At 38.7% G+C, this 20,695-nt stretch overlaps 1 protein-coding gene across 2 annotated transcripts in view; it reads right to left on the reverse strand.

The window, feature by feature from the left end:
- Window positions 1-17,969, reverse strand: part of erbb2 (erb-b2 receptor tyrosine kinase 2) — a 32,584-nt gene extending 14,615 nt beyond the window's left edge. For both annotated transcript variants that reach the window (XM_088069834.1, XM_088069833.1), the window contains exons 1-13: window positions 17,702-17,969; window positions 7,914-8,065; window positions 7,526-7,706; window positions 7,089-7,229; window positions 6,594-6,659; window positions 5,729-5,844; window positions 5,431-5,572; window positions 5,002-5,130; window positions 3,465-3,606; window positions 2,593-2,666; window positions 2,356-2,446; window positions 514-716; window positions 112-241 (exon numbers count right to left, since the gene is read on the reverse strand). In XM_088069834.1, coding sequence (XP_087925960.1) covers window positions 112-241; window positions 514-716; window positions 2,356-2,446; window positions 2,593-2,666; window positions 3,465-3,606; window positions 5,002-5,130; window positions 5,431-5,572; window positions 5,729-5,844; window positions 6,594-6,659; window positions 7,089-7,229; window positions 7,526-7,706; window positions 7,914-8,065; window positions 17,702-17,774 — 1,640 coding nt within the window. In that variant the 5' untranslated portion in view covers window positions 17,775-17,969. The remainder of the gene's footprint in view (window positions 1-111; window positions 242-513; window positions 717-2,355; window positions 2,447-2,592; window positions 2,667-3,464; window positions 3,607-5,001; window positions 5,131-5,430; window positions 5,573-5,728; window positions 5,845-6,593; window positions 6,660-7,088; window positions 7,230-7,525; window positions 7,707-7,913; window positions 8,066-17,701) is intronic.
- Window positions 17,970-20,695: the final 2,726 nt, after the last annotated feature.

Genomic DNA, 20,695 nt, shown 5'->3' on the forward strand with positions numbered 1-20,695 from the left:
ATAACTTGATTATGACGCACAGTTTACTGTATTATTTGAAACATTATCACTTGGCTTTTTATTGATTTAGTGCAGCCACACCCACACAAACACACACACAAATGCTCTTACCCCTGATAGATGTCACACTGCTCCACACACTCAGTGCCGCGTTGGAAAGCTGTGCAGGACACACACTGGCTGGGCCCCGGGCCCCAGCAGCCCCCCTCACACAGCGGGTGACAAACACGTTCCTCTTCCTCTGAAAACACATCCGGAGAAAACAGAGGATGAAGCATGCTGTACTTTCTGTTGGCCTCTCCTCCTTAATATCACTACAACAACATCCTTGAATGTTGATTAAAATGCAATTCATAAAACAAACTGGACAAATTGGATTTCTGTTGGAACAATAAATAAAACTGAATCTTGTATCGGGCCAAGATATTTAACATGAATCCCTGATCCCTGATTCAAAGTGAAACCCACAGTAACTTCAATGGACTTTGGTATTGCACATATGTGTTCACCCACCACAGCGTTGGACATCCTGGTTGTGGCTGACAATGCGGTGGGGTCCCTGGGTGGGATGAAGGAGACTGTCCCAGGGCAGCGAATTGGTGTAACACAGCTGGGAATTGTTATGCAACAGGACCAAACCTCCACTGACGCTGCGCAGTGAACGCAACCCAAGAGACCGGATATGTAGATTCTGGATGGCGAGTGAAAATACGCCCCTGAACAGAGGGAGAGAGGTTGGAAATGACCAGAAATTAACTGTCAATTTTCTTTCAGTTCAGAAAAATTTAAAATTACTCACTAAGAATGCTTATACAACATTATTTGATACATCTTGATATTGTGAAGAGATAAACCCAACATAACCCAAAAAAATCTGAGGGCACGAATCTCTGCATGCAAACTATTAAAAATCTACACAATGTGTTTGAGAATTGATATTGTACTGCAAAACCTAACACTGTGATACTCCAGTGCATCTATATTTTCTTACACCTCAAATTCAAAACTACAACCCGACATTCTCTCCTGACACATTTTCATAATTTCTATTTGTGAATAAGTATGTAAATAATCTCTTTTTCCAATGAACAACAGCAATGAAAGAAAAACAGCATTGTGCACACTTTTATTACAATAAAGGAGCAACGAGACTGGTCTAATTACCCAAACAACTGCCCATAATGTTAGACATTGTTATAAAACAGACAAGCAGATCGATCTTTATCACTATGGCCTAGTTTGAGCATGCTACACCGGGTAGTGTCCCGTTGACTTTTACTGTTGTCCTGGTTGGTGTGTGCTGAAAGTTACAACAGCTGTGCTGGCTAATAATTAGCCTTTATAACCCTGACAGTGAACAAACTGCTTCAACTGAACCAGGGACACATTATTGAAAAAAACAAGAGTACAAACAAAGACACAGTGTGGATGTACATCAAGATACATGTGGGGATGCACCACACACAAAATAAATAGATTCTGCATTGACTTTGATGAAAATATTTTCATTAATATTCATTAAATTTGCACTTTTCTTCAGGTAGATAGATCGTAGCCTTTGAAGCAAACAAATCTGCAAGCTCATGTTTTATTTGATCTAGCAGGTGCGTCTGGTCCCCCTCTCATTCAGACAGATTTCTACATGACCAAGTCCGCATCAAGCAAATCAGAACTGTTTATCTAATATGGGGCAGGTTTGATAAGAAGACCAACAACTAGTGGTGTCTTTGCATTTAACATGAAATTCATGATAAGGTTGTTGAGGAATTTTCGAAAAACCACCAAAACTGGCTGCAACTTATGTAGCACTTTTTCTGTTGAAGCACTACTTTCAAATTCTGATGGCAAAATGTTCACATACATAGTGACGCTTCACCATCACAGCTCATCTCTGCATGCTGCAGTCTGTTTACATGTCTGTCGCATAGCACTATGTCACATTTTTGCTGATTGGTTGAAGTCTATCCCATTTCATCCAACTGGTCTACGGCAGTTCATAACACCCTTTAGAAATCAAAATGACTTTAGGGATTTCAGACTAACTTGCATTTGGGAATTGGTCTGACGATGCCAGGCTACATTCATAGTGCTCCTTACATGAGAGGAAAAATGTAAATGTACGACCAATGTATCTTATCTGTGTTTCCTTTTTTAAGTTTGTTGATAACATAATCATTAACAAGTATTTAAAAGGATCTGTTATTTAAAAATGCATTTCATATCATACTAAAAGGCAAGTAAAATCACAATGGCAAGAAACAACTACAGTAGTGAGTTTTTTTAGGACAATAAGGTTAATATACAGAGAAAATAAAATCAGACAGGTAGGAGAGTCAGTCAGTTTAAAAGTCTTACTTGTAGAGCATCCTGCCTCTGATCACCTTCAGGTTCTCAAACACACTGAGGTTAGTCCACTGCTCTGGCCAGGCATCAATGTACAAATAACCTGCACAGCAAAATCAAACAGATGTTTAAAACATCCTAATATAGGAGACACAGTATGCTCTGTATACAAATCTGATTGAAGTAAAAACAAAATAACATTTGCAACAGTTCTAAATTCAAGAAACACTTTCTCATTGTTCTCCCCACCCGTAATCTCCTCCAGTTTCTTGAAGGCGCTCAGCTGCTCCAGGGTCAGGCCTGATGTGTTGCTCACAGGGTCACTGAACGATGACAGCATGAGGTTTAAATAATAGTTTTGAATTAATGCACGACAAGGTGTAATATATCATTTGGATATGTCTAGATGATAATCTTGTGAAATCTCTATTCACTGATAAACAACTCCAGTGGTGCAGGTTATCTCAGGCTTGTGTTTACATTTCACACTTTTACTGTGAACATTTGACGCATGCAAGATGATTAATCAGGCATCTCAACTTTAGCTGGTGTCACGTAGGCCAAGCAACCAATCTTGGTTATCCTCAGAGTGACTGTAGAGGCAGCTTACTAGTTTGACATATTTTTATTACTGTGTGTGTGTGTATATATATATATATATATATTACTATATATTATTATATATTACTCTTTAATCTTAAATTTTAGAAATTTCTATACTGTGTTTGGATTATATTTAATCTCATCAAATAATCACAATGAGGAGAAAATACACAAAAGCAGTTCTTTTTCTCTTTGTTGACACAAAGACATTGTAAAAGTAAAAAAAAAACATTAATGTCTGTGTTTGAAGTACATTTGAGTACAGTAATCTAAAGGGTTTGGCTTGGGTGGTGACTTTCCCATTGATTTGCACAGAGAACTTTCCACAAATGTTGCAGTAAACTCAAATATTTGAAGGGCTTAACAGGGATGTGGTTCTGTGGAGGAACAAAGTCTTGGGGATCAAGCTGATATTTGTTGTGACTAAGACAAACATTTAAATACATCAATTCTGTTGTCATTACTAAAGTATCTTTGTGAGCTAAAACTGTATGTATGTTTTATGCTTCAATTCTTACCTTACAAAGCTTTGAGGAAGGAAGGCCAGACTACCAAAAATCTTCTTACACTTGTTGAACTGCTCCACATTAGAAGATGTTACCATAGTGACGCCATGATTGTCCATGACTCCAAGGTTGTCCATACCCAGACCATAACACACTGCCATACAAACCATGAAAATAGATTTTAACCAATTCAAATCAAAAATTTAATTGAACTTACTAAAGATGTCTAATATGTCTAATGTGAAAAGAAATGATCAACAACCCTTCATATAAACCAGGATATCATCAGCGTACAATGAAATATAATGTTGTGTATCGCACTAAAATGCAAGGGTTTTTGTCTCTTGTTTATCATGCCAGTAAATCTGAATAAATTATACTTTGGTGCTGCTTAAAGAATTTAATTGTAGAAACTCTAATCCATATGACCAAGTGTAGCATGTCCATACTGTCAAAAGTTTAAATATTTATATTTACATGCATAATTCCAGACGTTAAGAGCTCACTGGTTTTTTAGAGGTCAGGTGGATTTAAAAGTCAACCTGCCACTAATATTTCTCTCGCTCCCAGCAATCAGCTTAAATAATAATCGTGGAATGGAAGATGGCAATTCTTAAACAGAATTAAAAACAAAACAAAAAAACATGATAGGATACTTTGTATTGTATTTGTATTTTTTGTATTTGAGCTATATAATAGCATGTACTAATTGTTATAAATACAAGCCGTCGCAAGTAATTAAAACACTATCTTGACATGACACGATTTGAGTAATTCTTATTTTAGCACGACTGGTTGAAAACCGTCGTAGGAAGGCAAAAGGTTCACATAACAGTTACAGTACCGTGTGTAATTAAAAGGCCTGTCCAAAATTGAAATCCTGGCACTGTGCTTTTTTTTTAACCAAGCATCTTTTAACTAAGCATTTATTATCAAAGTTATCTAAATGTCTTAATTCACTCAGAAACAGGTTAGTTCACTATCAACCATCTTAAGCATACAGTACGTTGCATCAGTACGTACAGCACTAATAATAATCACTTTTACTGAAGCACCATGCTATGCACATGAAGAACGCATTACTTAAATTACTCCATACATGAACATCAGTTAACATTACCCATGTTGTATGAAATTGTTTTCCCCTGTTGGATTTTTGGATAGCTACTGTTTACACTCAGTGGCCACTTTATCAGATGCACCTTTCTAATACAAGGTATGCCCCCACTTTGCCCACATAATTGTCTGCAGTCTTTGTGGCGTGGATTCAAGAAGGTGCTGTAAACATTTCTCAGAGATTCTGCTCCATGCTGATGTGATGGCATTAAGAAGTGGCTGAAGATTTGTCGGATGAACGTTCATGCTGCAAATCGCTCATTCAACCACATCCAAAAGACTTGTGGAACCAGTTTAAGATGACGTGTGTCATGATGGGTTAAAATGCTGAAGCAGGTGTACAGGGGAACTTTAAAATGTGGCCATTGAGAGTATGTAAACAATTTATTTTGTCCAAATGCAAAGGTATCCACAAAGACACAATGACACCCACCTTTGGGACAGTCTCCTTCACACTTTTCACATTTCTGCGTTTCGTTTCCATCAGGGTGGGTGATGATAACTTCCTGGTTGGCTCTTGGACAAACCAAAGTACAAGCCACTTCCATAGCCAGATAGTTATCTACAGACAGGGAGACACAGTGTTCAAAGGGCGTCTTTGCAGCAAGTAGATCATGAATTAGATGTGATGAAATAGGAAGCTGGTAGCCTAAAGAGTCAAAGTAACAGGAATGTGAACATGTGTAACATTGCCAGCTTGAATGGAGTGTGGAAATCTTGGCAAGGAAACTGAATAAAAAATCTTTTTTCCTCCCTTTCCCCTCAGCATCTACTATCAAGTGCACCAGGGAACTGCACAGTGGCCATTAACTGAATGTGGTGTTGTAGCTTTCATGGAAAAACATGGAAAAAAAGTTCTCACAAGGACACGTCTTGACGCAGGTGGCTCCAAAGTTGAACTTCTTGTTTGGGTTTGGTTTGGTCTGAAAGGTGACAGGGTCGTAGATAGTGGGTGGAGGACAATTCTCCTTACACACACCGCTGTCATTGAAGTGACGGCAAGCCTGGAGAGAAGAGGGATTAGGAAAGACATTACTCCTCAAATGACAAAAGACTGTCTGACAACACTTTGAAACTACACCAAACACAAAGAAATATCTGATGAATGAGTGTGTGTGTGTTTGTGTGTGTGTGTGTGTGTGTGTGTGTGTGTCATTTACCAGACAGTCTGAATCTTTGGGTCCTGTGCATCCAGCCGCACACTGCATGTGGCAGCAGTCATTGGGAAGTGGACCTTTACACCGCTGACAGCCAGACGCACATTTAATACGGGTCACTGTGAACAAAGATGAAAAAAGTGAACATTTTCAGTTGTAATTCACCTGCTTTGGGCTTTTTCCACTGAAAATGTAGGGCTATAACCATTTGTGCATATATTTTAAACCATCACAGTCTGGTGCACGCAGGTGTAGGCAGAATACACAGTACGTAGATTGGTGCACGTAATGTGGAACCAAAGTTCACAAGCGCGAGTTCTGTACAGCTAACTATTAGTCACGTGGTTTTAGCAACATTTAGTGAGAATAGCACAAGTGAATTAGTGAGCAAGTCAGTCACACCATGGCGAACACACAGGAAATGCTGGAGCTGGAAGACCCGAACCATGGGTAAAGGGTCTGTGAGTGAAAACACACACATTCAGCAACATCACCATGATATGCTGATCACTGGGATGACAAATGTTTGGGTGCTTTTAATGGTTAAAAAAAAGTCGAGATTAAACTTATTGAAACACTCCTCATTAAGTTTTAAATTTTACTCCTCTATTAATTTTGTTTTTTCATTTTCAGTTTCATGACATAAAAGATGCTTTTAAGTTTCATAGCCAGTTGTAACCTGTTGCCTTTTGGGAAAGTGTTCAGTGTTTGTACCATGTATCCTTATGCATTTTTTTTCCTGCTTTACCAAACTCGCACTAAACTGTGACTCCTAAACCTGCATATGAGCCGAATCATGAATTCTGAGTACCGTCACACCTCTACCAAATCGTGTATGTTTCATACTCTGCTCATGATGTTAACTTACAGGTCTGGCAGTCCTGTGCTGTTTCTCCCCAGCAGCTTTTCCCACATGTGGAGGAACAACTTGGACCTGAACCACAAGAACACAGCAACGAATGAGAAGAACTGAAGATTTATCCCACAATTCAACAAGAGAAAAACAACACTAAGAGGCTACTGCACTATTCAAATTTAACAGGTTTATCATTTTAGTTTAGCCTGTTAGCATGAAAATTTGAGCCCTAGACACAAAATACAAGTTATTTCGATGGGAATACCATTATTTTTTTAAAGATATTTAGCCATAAACAAACTACTGGCTGATTAGAGGATCATGAAAGTCATTAAATGTATCCATGAGGACTAGAGACACAGTGTTGCTAAAGGCATGCCTTTACATAATGTCCTGTACCATTAGTTGTTTTGTGTTTACTGTGGCACACTGGAAACAAGGGAAATGTCTTTTTCGGTGCTGCCCTGTAGGGTGTTTAAAACTTCAATCAGTCAATCAGCTGCTCACATTTATTGGCTCGAGCCTGCAGTCGGTGCAGCCTGGCGTGGATGTTCTGCTCGTCCAAAGTGTCCCTCCAGATGATGTTCTGGGGGTCTGGAAAGCACAGCTGGGGGTTCCCCCAAATATACACCCCACCCAACAGGATCTCTGCAGGGGAGACGGTACATTAGAGGGGCTCATAAACCTACCATTGCAGTAGATAAGAGATGTTTGATGAAAAAAGGGCATACATTTCCTCCACATTTACAAATCTTACCATATACCGAAGCTCAATCAATACACGTGAACATGTTTGATTCCCTTTGACAGTTTTAAACCTGAATTTATTGATAACATTAATGAGCCCAAACAACTTAAACATACAGTACCAACACCAGTCCAGTCCAGTTGGGCCATACTGGGTTTGGACATCATCTCTGATCTCCATTATACGATTATCTGACCTGTGAGGCTACGAAGCCGGAGCGTCCTGAGCCCCTGTCCGCCCAGAGTGTTATCCATCACAGCCAGGGCGTAGCTGGAGTTGTACAGCTGACTGCCTCTTATGATCCGAAGGTTGTCCAAAGGCAACAGACTCACTGACACATGGGCGACAAGCACATAGCCCTGTACCTCCACGATTCCCTGAAGAAGAAAACAAAAGGATGAGTCTGCTGTGGTAACAAAAACAGGTGGACTGGCTAGAAAACATTAAACTAACTCAGCTAAGCAACTGATGGCTTGTTTTGTCTTTATTTACATCTTTTACATCATTTATTTACAACTAATGAATATGCTTCTTTTGTGTCAATTTAAGCCAATTTTAGAAAAAAAAAAACAGGCTGTATATACCTGTAAAAAGGATAGGTCAGGGTTTCCATGAAGATGTGTGATCTCCAGGTTGCCATGGACGACCTGGCAGCCGGTGTAGAGCAGCTTTAGGGTCTCGTAGTGATTTTCCAAGCTGGAGGGCAGGGCCAGCTTCATGTCCGTACCCAGGCACACTGCAATACAGATAACATCCTGCATGTAAAATACTATTAAAACCTTTATCATTGCTCTGAACATTTTTGCTGTTTTACTGTTAATCAAACTTACATGGAAAGCTAAAAAAACACCAATAAACACAAAAGTCTTCCTCATTAACACCTTGAATAATCTATACACTTAAAAGAATCAATAATTGCCAGAATGACTTTTAACAAATAAATAAACAAATGAAGGACAAAATATTTTTAACTCCTCCAAATACAAAATAGTTGCTGCTAGTAAAACTTAGCTGGTGCATGAGCTTAACATCTGTCCATGGACAGACAAATAGATGGACAGACAAATAGATGGACAGACAGACATATAAACACCTGGCAAAGTATTCAGAACCTCCTCTGTGGCAGTTCCCCACTACAATTAGTGTGACTTGGACCACATTTTGCCATGATGGTACACACACAGACTCACAAGCTGAAAACAACATCACCTGTCACAATGTTGGTGTAGCTAGTAAAAAGGTGGTATATGGCAAAAGATGTTATTGAAATACTCAGAATATCACAAAATATTTAAAATCACAATCAATTTGTCTTGCGACTTAAGTACGTGATAACTTCAAATCATAGGGCCTCTGGTGTTTCCCATCCTTAAATTCTAGGCAAAATCTTTAAATATAGAATCTTATTAGCTAATATTTATTTTGTTTTATTGTTTTATTATTGTCTCCACAGGTGATAATTCTTGTTTAAACGGTTTCAAGCTTCATTCTCAACCTAGAGTGCTGTAGTTGTAGTATATTTATGGATACAGACAGAAGACCTTGTGTTATATTAGAACTCAAAATAATGATGACTTTAAGGACTTGAAGTCCACATGTTTTGACTAACTTTTTACAAGTGGCTGGGAATGGATACTCTGAAATAAAAACCATATGCGTTGCCAAAGTCTTGTCTCTGTATATGATATCGCTGTATATGATATAGTTTCCACTGGCAGCAAAGAGCACAGATTCCCCACAGTGGGCCACACACAGCATTACATTCAGGGTCATACAGCACAACAATTCACAGAGGCTCTCACACACGCATAGCTGCCATGCTTTAGCAGGCAATCACACAGTGGACGGTCCCTCCTCTGCTGAGGTTATAAATGACTTCCTCTGGCTTTGCTCCAACTGCCCTTCAATAGTCAACCCACTTTTACTGATTGAATCCCCCTCTCCCCCGTGCTATCTGCAACTCTACTTTTGGAAAAGACGACTGGATGGACTCAGATACATCATCACAGGAAGTACTGGCAGGCAGCAGGAGGGTGATATTCATGATACACTGGGGTTCAACAAAGTTCAGCATTTATGTGCTCAAGACATGCTGTTATCATGTATGTGCATCTGCCACATATAAAGTTTCCTGGTGATGGCTGGACACTCAGAACTTGACTCCCGCAAAGACATATTGGGTCATAAAGTGTAAAGACGGTCCACATTAAAATCTGACAGCTACTGCAGCAAATGGATGTATGATTAATAGAGGGGCGGCCAAAAATACACACCCAGTCGCCGCGGCTTGTGTCAAATATCAAATCAAATGACTAATCACTGCCTCCTTCAATGATGTCATCGTGGAAAATAGTTTTGCATGCCAAGCCAAGAGGGGAGTCGTGTTTTTATTCTCCTGCATTTAAATCATTTTTAACAAGACATAAGATCTAAACAGAAACAAAACCCAACTCCTTGAAACTCTGATTCGCACAAAATACCTTACACACACATACTCACACACACACACACACACACACACACAGGTCCTGCTCTGGGGATTAGGTAAATGTGCCGTAACAGAAAGCACAACAGGGAAGATTTTCCATTTCTAAAAAAGTGTGTGTAAAGCCAGTTCTCGGCTTCCTCTCCTTTTACTCCCTCATTGTTTGCTCTCCAAAAGTCTCTCGGCAACGGCTGTGTATGTGTGCATGCGTGGCCTTGTGAGTAGCTGCCCACCCCTCTATCCCCATGGCCTAAAATACTCCCTCTTTTATCACTGACTTTGCTCTCTCTGCCCACTGCCATGTCACTATCGCCGCCTTCCTCTTTCAAATCCACTGCTGACATCTTCTTTACCTGCTTTCAGAGCCAAATTCTCTCAAAATTTCCCCTCTCCTCCCTGATTCAATTCTTCCTGTCAGTTTCCCCAAGAGTGCATGAGTCGTTGCCTCACTCTTTTCGGACTCTGGAAAGTGTCATTTCACAGGAATGTGTGTCTTTGCATATCTAAAAGATGACACATGGGGGGGGGCAGGTTGTAGCTCAGTGTCTAGTTCAAAGACACGTGATCAACCTGTGACCCTGCAGATCACAAGACGATCTCTGTGTCCAGAAGATCACACACACACACACACACACACACACACACACACACACACACACACACACACACACACACACACACACACACACACACACACACACACAATTAATGAATGCCACTCACATCCGAGCACACACACAGTTAAACATGTTGGTGCTGGCTTCTGAACAGCGTAGCGTGGCAACTTAGCACTTGAAACTTCCCATGGTCAGGTGTTTCTGTGGTTGACCAGAGAATTTCCTGCCTTTTGTCCTCATATTGATGACTGACTTGACTCCCGCTGTGTTTAGCTTGGCTTCTGGTGTGCCAGCCTTTGATGTTTTTGGTAACTTCTTAAATCAGTGCCCATTACTTTGCATTTAGAACAACCAAGCTGTCATTGTGATCTCATTCAGTGTTTTGGCATAAACGCAGAGGCAGGTTTTAATTAAGGGTTGACAGATTATCGACCTGGACTCTTATTGGGGCTGATATTTGGTATTTTGCCAATTATCTATATTGGCGTGGTATTTTCATGATTGCTGGTAAAATGAATTATTCCAAAAGTGCAAAGAAGTGTCAGCATTGGAGAAACTTTTACTTTGTAAACCTCAAGGTGCTATTTTTAGTTGTTAATTTTTCATTTTAATTTTCATATGACATTATAAAAACAGTTGCCGGGAACTTTCTGTATATGATGTTCAAAGTCTTAGTTTTGATTAAACATTGGCTAAAGGCATTCATAACAAAGTTTTGTGTTGGAGTTTGTTATATTCTAACTTATAATTATTGACAGAAACTTTTTCGCTTTTATTGTAAATGCATATCGGTTCCAAATAGTGATTATCACTCTATAATATAGTGGTAACAGCGCAGTTTCTGACAGTCTCTCCTTGAAGACACTCATAGTGTTGCACTTGTTTGTACACAAAGGAAAGGGACAAAGGAATTAAAACAGCTCAAAGGTTGAGTTCACCCCAAAAAATCCAAAATACATATTTTTCCTCTTAACTGCAGTGCTGCTTATCAGTCTCAGATGTTTTGGTGTGAGTTGCCAAGTGTTGGAGATATCTGCCTTTGCTCCAATATAATGGAACTACATGGCACTCGGCTTGTGTTGCTCAAAGTGCAAAAAATATACATTTAAAAAACTCAACAGCAAAGGCCCCTAAAGGCATTCCTTCTTCCTACACAAAGCTGCTCACAACAAGGTCTGTAGATTATCTTGAGTAACCAGGTCATGATTTCTGGAAAGAGACATTGCTAATATGTTTTTTCAAATGAGTATTTTGGCATTTTGAGCACCACAAGCCAAGTGCCATGTAGCTGCATGAGATTCGAGAGGCTGACATCTCTGCGGCTGATATCTCTAATATTGGGCAACTCACACCTAAACAATATAAATTGAGAAATAGCACTAAAGGTAAGAGGAAAAATGTGTACTTTTAACTTTGTGGTGAACCATCCCTTCAAAACAGAAGCTGAACTCATGCCTCTTTTCTAACCTTCACACAGATGGCCAATCATGGCGTGCCTTCAATGTAACTTTCTAGAGTGTACACAGCGATTGGCATGCTCAGCTGAGGTAAGAAAGGCAGCTGGGTTTGACTTTCTCTCTCTAACTCTCTTCTGTCATTTATACAACCATTTCTGTCACTTTTGGTGCATACAACAGAATGCAACACTACCGTCAAGGAAAGATTTACTGTTTACAGGCTTTTTCCCAATGTTTCTCATGTTGTTGCGGACATGGCTATTTTGGTCTCGACAGCCTGTATCTTGTAAGAATCAACAGTGACTTGATCTGAGACTTAATCTGGTTTACTACAAGAGAAGATGTGGGGACTGTAAACCGGCTGTGTCTTGCTGAAGTGTCCTGCTTGAGACTATCTGCAAACTGAAAGCCAGCTTGAAGCCACACCTGTGTGTGGCAGCATGCCAGTTAGCACAGGGAGTGTGCATATGTGTTTACCTGTGTGTGTACGGTTATTGACAGAAACACGACGGCAGCGATGCTACTGCAGGAGTATGGCTAAACCATGGTGAAAATCCTGTAGTGTCACAAACCAGAACAGTCAACAGGATCCTCAGTCTGCCATCAACTCTCCTCTAATGGATTGGATCCCTTCAAAGCTCAACACAAACAGAACAGGCTGATCCAACAGGACTTTCTCTCCGTCAGTTTATATTCCCTCAGATTTAACATGTCACTCTCGATTCTAGCACTGTGCTAATCCTTGCGTGTCTTGCATAAACTTCACATTTCTCCCAACCTCCCTGAACACATTCTTTCTTCCCCTTCACTCTATGGCCGAGGAAGAAAAAACAGGTATTGCTCAACAGACAAGCAGAACAGGATCCGTACTGTACTGAAGCAACACACATGAGCTCCTCACTCATTCAGCCTGTCATGCATAGACTATAAACACATACACAAACACCACTGCATCAGAATATCTCCCGCATGCCTTATTACACTCTTACTTCAATCTGATAGCATCTGCAGCTGCACTTAAATATCAACTAGTTAATGCCAAAGGGAAGAATTTCGCATGAAAAGAGCGGAAAAAAACATCAGTCATTAAAGATGATGAATCAAACCTACAAGTAATAAGTATATTGTCATAGAGGAGTATTGCCGAGACTAAGGCTGGACAATTACAATATTTATCACAAACAACTACATTATTTCAGTATTAATATACAGAATTGTAATATATGTTAATATTTGCAATGAACTCTATGGTAATGTTAAATGTAATAGAAGACAGTTTTCTTTTTATTTGTGTTTTAGGAGTAATACTGTGCAAGATTTAAATTTACAATAGTTAATTCTTATTCTACAGTTACAGACTGGTAACACTGATATCAATAATAAGGGCATCATTTCTAATGGGTTTGTAACAAAAGACCACTCCAATGGACCACTTGACTATTTACCCTCTGGAGAAAATTCCTGCAACAACTACACTCATTTTATTACTGGTTATTATTATTAATTGTTATCAATGGTTAGAAAAACCTGACTCTTTATAATCTCTGCTATTATGGTTATGGTTTACAATTATGGTTTATTATGGTTATACTATCAGTCTGATACTGATCTACATCACATAATGAAATTTTGTTGTTTTTTTTTTTTATTAATGGAGCTCTTAGTAGCAAGGGTTAACACTAATAAAGGATCCATTACCAAAAAGTGGCAACAACACAGTGAAGTACCACCATACTTCTGTATTGCTATTTCTATAACGATGACAGCGCATGTATATGCACAGTCAGTATCTCCTTAAATCCTTGCAACATTTTTGCTACATTTTTCTATTTTTTCAACTCCATGGCCCCCTCTGCTAAAACATGACTTTTCTACGATAGAGAAGCACTCATCAACTTCGATAAAAGTTGTGTGTGTTTTGGACTAAATGCAACAGATCGCAAGATGATCTCCACCAACAGCATACGCCAAGCGACCAGTCAGACCAGAGGAGAGAAACGAAACCGCAAACGCCAGACAAAGAGAGGGAGGAGAGCCGGCATCAAGGTGAGGCTGCCCTGACTTGGACCAAGAGCTGTTCCTCTTCCAAGCCTTCTTCTGGCTGATGTCCCGTCACAGGAGAATAAAGTGGATGGGATGCGATTGAGGCTCACTCAGCAATGAAAAATTAAAGCCTATTCTGCACACATCTTCACAGAGACATGGTTAACCCCTAACATCCTGGATCAACTTGATACTTAAATGGATCCTCCAATATTAAACTTTGTTAAAAAAATAACTAATAAATCTACCATGTATCTTAGATGTCCTACCCTTTACCGAGGTATCTATCTACGCCATTCTACTGACAGGATTATTGGCAATATTGAACTTAAATAGTCATCTCTTCTGCCATGTTTGTCTTCATTTTCGATAACAATGAAGATGTGACAGAAAATATAGGGAGCGAGAGAGAGAGAAGGGCTGACATGTATCGCAGACCCTGAGTCACACTCATATCAGGCCTGATGCAATAACGTTGCCAGCATCTTAACCTCCTTGGACACCTGGGCGTTTCTATTTCTCAATTATTGCCCAATTTTAACCAGAAAGTGTAAAACTGATAGAGGATGCAAACATAATTAGCAATATTTTCCTCCGAAACACAGATCCTGAGTAGAACTTGGTCTCTGCAGAAGATGGGCACAGAAAATCAAAATGATCAGGACTATTATTATAAAGAAATAATCTAGTCCTAAGAAGGCTGCAGTGATTTATTTCAAAAACTGTAATTTCTCTGTACAGATTTTTCAGGTGTGTGACTCAAACCCCTGATAAGCACACAAGAAGATGTCCTAAGTTTCCTCTGAGGCCGGTGGGCTACTGCCAGCCCCTTCCTCTGCTCACAGTGAGTTAGATCACTAACACGCAGACTAGACTGGTGAGTCACGGCAGGCTGAGCTAACCTGCCACTGAGGGCGATTCAGTAGGACTTAATCACTTCACAGTGAGTTTCGCTCAATGGGTGCACTGGAGTGTGACAAGGACATGAACTCTGTGGATACTGAGGTCATCCAACACACACACACACACACACACACACACACACACACACAATATGTTCTCACACAGGAGCAACATGTTGCTGAAATAATTCATTTAGTGCGCTGAAAGAAAACACAACAGCTGACCTTTGGAATCATTCACTTGTTGACCACAAGGGTGTGTGTGTGTGTGTGTGTGTGTGTGTGTGTATGTGTGTGTGTGTGTGTGTGTGTGTGTATGTGTGTGTGTGTGTGTGTGTGTGTCTGTGTGTGTGTGCGTGTGTTTGCAGACAAAAGGATACTTAAGGAAGACTGAAAGTAAGGTTTGCGCATGATGTGTTACTTAACTAGGCTGTTGTGGGCCAATCACAACACTCAAACTGAACTGATGCTTCAGATCAGCACTGCGGAGTAAAGTGCACCAACCTGTTCCCACCAACAATGCAGTTGTATTTGGAAAACACTTCACCTGCGACTATTGGCTTTGTTTGTAGTAGTGGTGGGGGTAGCAGCTAATAAAAAACAAAGACGCCTCACTACAATATTTTATTCACAGTAGTCATTTTAGCAAAGTTGAAAGAGGTTGTAAAGAGGATTTGAATGAATTATTACTATGTAGAACTAGATATATATAACTATATATATTTACTATGTAAACTATATCACTGTAGTGATATTGCATGTTAGTGTGTTAAAGAGATGCACTGACTGATTTCCTCACTGGGGCATGTTGATTAAATTCAATAAAGACTATATTGAGAGGAATTCTCAGTTATTGATGGAACTGGGTTTTTTTGCCATTACCTTGTGACATTAAATGCTTTTAAATGTATCAATATCTGACTACACTTAAAATAAATCAATATGGAGACCTATGCAAGCACAAATACAAACTAGAGCTACAAAAATTGATTATATTCATGGTTGAAATGAGATTTTTGGCCTATTAAAAATCAATATATATATAAAAAAAGGAGAAAACATTTCCTACAGCCCAATGTAATGTCAAAAAAGCTTTTTGTTCCAACTTTTGAGTCCAGAGAATTTCTTTACTCTCACAGTCCATACCTCAAAAATATTCAGTTTACTGATGTGCAAGAAAAGGAAAAGCAGCAAATTATTGTTGTTATAATATGAATCACTGAAATCATTTAAATTTTGTATTAAAATTTGTTAACGCTTAATCAATTACCAAGACAGTTTCTTCAGATCAACTACTCAATAAAGATCTAGTGTGCAGGATTTAGCAGCGAGGTTGCAGAAACTTCTCCAGTGTGCCAAGCATGTCGAAGAAATATGGTAAGCAACTCAAAAATGTGAATGGCCCTATATAGAGCCAGTGTTTGATTTGTCCATTTTGGGCTACTGTAGAACAATGTGTAATCCCTGGGACAGAATCAGCTCTGTGTGTAGATATAAATGGCTCATTCTAAGATGACAAAAACACAAAGCATCTTATTTCAGGAGATTATAAACCAATAAAAACATAGATATGAGCTTTATATACCATCTCTGTTTGTGGATGCCACTAAATCTTACACAGTTGACCTTAGATCGAGTTATTATTTCAGCTCTAATAGGAAGAGAAGAAAATCGTGAAAAGCAACATTGCTTTAAATTAAATGAGATTCTCCATAAAATTTAGACCTCTGCAAAATACATTGTTAATTTTTCGTCATTGTGATGTCAACTTGCGCAATTAACACATCATGAAAGTAAGCAAGCAATAAATTAAAAAATATGATCAGGAAATAAATCATCCATTAACCAACAAATAAACAAATGGGGCAAAACGGGCTTTTTTAAAAAAAAAAAATTACAAAAAAACAACAACAACAAAACAGTGCTAAACAAGTGTCACTACAAAATAAAAGCACAATGAAATAAATAAAACTGCCATTTTCAAAATAAGACCGCCCTGAAATAAATTAAAGCATTTATTCATTTATTTCGGGATTTATTTATTTTTGCCTGTTTTGCCGCCATTCTTTTATTTGTCATATTAATTTATTTCCTGCTCAAATGTTTTTATTAATAATTTATTTACTTAATATTGACTAAAATGGCATTCCATATGAACTTAGCATTATCATGTTACTATTAAAAATATAAAAGAGGGGTTAACTTGTAGGACTATGTTGCAAATATGCACTTGTTTGCACTTTCAGTTAGCTCTTGTATTACTGGCATGTACTCAAGCTCCAAGTGTGACAAGTGGCCCTCTATCAGACAATGTCCTCTTTAGACGCAGAAGTGAATAATTGACATCGTCATGATCCCTGGCGCACAATGCGCTGTCTGTTATTGTTGGTTTGTTTTTGTTTACGCGTATAGCAAACCAGCCTAACGTCCGCCTGCACGAACCACTCAGTGTGTATCTGTACCCGAGCTGCAGAGCAGGTTCTCATATTTCTCACCTGTTTCACTGCTACTACTACAATTATGTTTTACTGGTGTTTACATGGGCAACAAAGTGTGCTACACTGAGTTTTAGTGCAAACAGTAAATCTGTGTTGAAGCTACTTTGTGACAGGTGTGATTTTTCCTCCTAATCAGCGCTTCATAAATCCCACGAGCCCCAGCAGCAGCAGCAGTGACTGAGAGAGGACGAGGGCTCGCGGAGGAATGTGCTCCTAGCTAGAAATATCAATCTCTTTGGGCCGAGCCAAACCACAAACATTTACCAAAACACAACCCACATACTTTACTTATATGTGCCATGTAGACAGAGTGTCTATTTTGCTAACAGCAGAGCCATTATAGGCGAGAAAAGCTGTGAAAGTCACCCACCTTCTCTGCCCAACGCGCCCGTCACTCCGAGCAGCACGGCCCCGACAAACACCAAACTTCTCGCCGCCTCCATCTGTTGCGACCCGGCGGCTCTAGTCCATAGTCCAAAGTTGGATGTTTTCACTTTTCCCAATGAGGAATAACCGTATTCTGACTTCTTTTCCTATCCAGGTTAGTTTTCAGGCACCTCTGGAGTTTCCCAATCTCAGTGACTTCCTCCCTGGAATTCCGAGCTCGTTGGTAGTAAAGCGTGACAGCGCGCGCAGGAGCTGAGGCGCGCTCTCGTGAAGGCCTGAGCGGGGAGTGGCAGGTTGACTCAGCCCGCCCTCACTTCAAACTCACTTATCAGCAGCCACAGCAGAGGCACTACGCTAGGACATCTTATCATGATAGTTACTCCTCCGGTGAAGTACACATTAAAGTCCTTAAAAATGTTTTTTGCCTTATTGTAAATTCACTTGGAAGTTTGATCTTTACTTGTGCATATATATTAATATATATAGGCTATTATACACATAAGAGTATTATTGTCACATACATAAACAATAGTACATGCATGTAACATATGTACTATCATGAACTACATTTATTAATATTCATATTTCTACTACTATTATATGTTATGTCATTACTATTTTTGTTGTTGCTGTGTATCCCTCTTTCCCTAGAATAGAATAGAATAGAATAGAAAGCCTTTATTTTCATTGTAGGAGTACAATGATATTTGAATGTGACACTTCTGAAAAGGTGCAAGTATAAAAATAAAAGTCATGACACAAACCAATAAAATATGAGGCACACATACAATAAATAAAGGGCTGGTAATCCCTCCTCAGTTGCTCCTTCGTTTTTTTTTTTCATAAAGAGTGTTTTGTAGGGAGTTTTTCCTCATATGCTGTGGGGAATGTCAAATGCTTTACAGCCCTCTGAGGCAAATTGTTATTTGTGATAATGGGGTTTATTAACAAAACCTACTTGACTTAACAGATTCAGAATGATGTATTTACACCAGTAGGCTGTTTTCATATTCATCTGCTGATGGGAGGAGAAAGTTTAACTGTGCTAATCTTAAATCTGAGTTTGACATCATTTTTAGGAGATGACTTTGTGACATCAGAGCTAGTTTAAGAGCTATTCATAATTCAATGTGCAGTTTACAAAAATGTGATTTGGAAACCCAAAACCTCCTGGGGCCCTACATCACCTATTCAGCTCCCCAGGCGGTCTGGGAGGAATTTTCCCCCTAAGAGAAATTTTTGGAATTTTATCAGCTGAACTGACGATTTTAGAGCATTTTGAAACATTTTAGATCAGGGTTTCACAAAGTTTTGATGACTGAGCACCAGTTTAGAGAAGCAGCATATGATTTAGGCCCAAACAAAGTGCACACACTATGCCTTTTTCAATGATTTTGTTTAATGAAATATTATACTATGACATTTTAATTTGTATAACATACTATACTATGACTATTTATTACTGTTTTATGACATGCAGTGTCTTTGAAATCCAGTAAAATATGACATACTATATGTTTATAGCATACTAACAAAACTTATCATAATCAATAATGATATAGACCATGTAACACTGATATTATATTTTAGTTTTCCACGTTTTAATACATTTGAAAGTAATTAAACAGAGACAGTACAGAGCTTGACATGGATTGTACGCACAGCAGTCTAGCAGTATCTTCTGTTGGGGTACGGCAACACTACTTGGACAAACCACACACAGATCTGCAGTGCACTGTAATACTATAACCAGACGTAATAATAGTGACAATTTGTTAAGTTTGTGTAAGGTCATGATTGCATTTGCTAATGATTATTAATGATTATTATACTTTGACAGCCCAGAGAGGCCATCAAGTTTATTTTTTTTAAACCTCCTTTAATGGTTTAACTATGTATTCTGCCACCCTTGCGAGGACAAGCGGTTACAGAAAATGAATGAATGAATGAATAAACTATGTATTTAGGTTGTTGACATATGTTGAAATTTTTGGTTTGGGTTTGGAAATACATAGATTCAGTTGTCCTATCTTTACAAGTCAAGCAATCAAGGTATAAAATATGATTAACCTATCACCAGTCATGGAGTATTCAATGCCTCTACTTTAGTAATAGTTGTGATATCTGTGTAAAGGTTGTGGTTGACATACAGATATTCATAATAATGGTCAAGAAAATAAATAAATAAATAAATAAATAGAACTCTGAATGTCCATTAAATCAAACTTCATGTGTGAAAGTTTTGGAGTGCCCCTTTAAGGTAAAGGTGTTCATTATGCCCAATGGCTCCTATTAGAGTGTTAAACAGCTAATTTTAACAACTGTATAGTTTGGGGGTTTCGTATAGAATATGTACAGTATGGTGATCATATGTATTGTCAGTTTTATCTATTTTGCAGGATAACTTTGTCAAATTAATGTAGTAGAGTCAAAAATAGAAAATATCCCTCTGAAATGTAGTGGAGCAAAGATATAAAGTAGCAGAAAGAGAAGTACTCAAATAAAGCACAAATAGTCCTACCTTAAAATTTTGCTTGTGGCAATTGCATATATTTCAAGATATCAAAACCTATTTTTTCTCAACTGAACTTGTTGAGTGTAACAGCACAAAACAGGATTTGTGATATCCTGCCTTACAAAAAGGAAGTTCATGTATGGCTTATCAATCTGTTATTTATGAGTCTATGGAAGAATGCTTTAGAGCAGCCAGGCAAAATTGTTTGTATAATAACCCATTTATGACTTTTTCACAAACATTATCAGGCCTCTCTCAAGTCCCCTGTTTTCCTACTATTAAATATTATACAATTTGTCATTTACATTTCAACTATCTTTCCCAATAGATTTTTGTGTGCCGCCAAATTTATAAAAAGGGAAATGATATGCATTATAGGATTGGAGCATCTTCATATTTCTCATGCCCTTCACTTCACGGTCACAAATCAGGAGTTCAGAAACGAAGAATAAACTCCATTCA

The sequence above is a fragment of the Plectropomus leopardus genome, chromosome 19, assembly GCF_026936395.1.
Source record: "Plectropomus leopardus strain MGB_pleo_1.0 chromosome 19, ASM2693639v1, whole genome shotgun sequence".
Lineage (NCBI taxonomy): Eukaryota > Metazoa > Chordata > Actinopteri > Perciformes > Serranidae > Plectropomus > Plectropomus leopardus.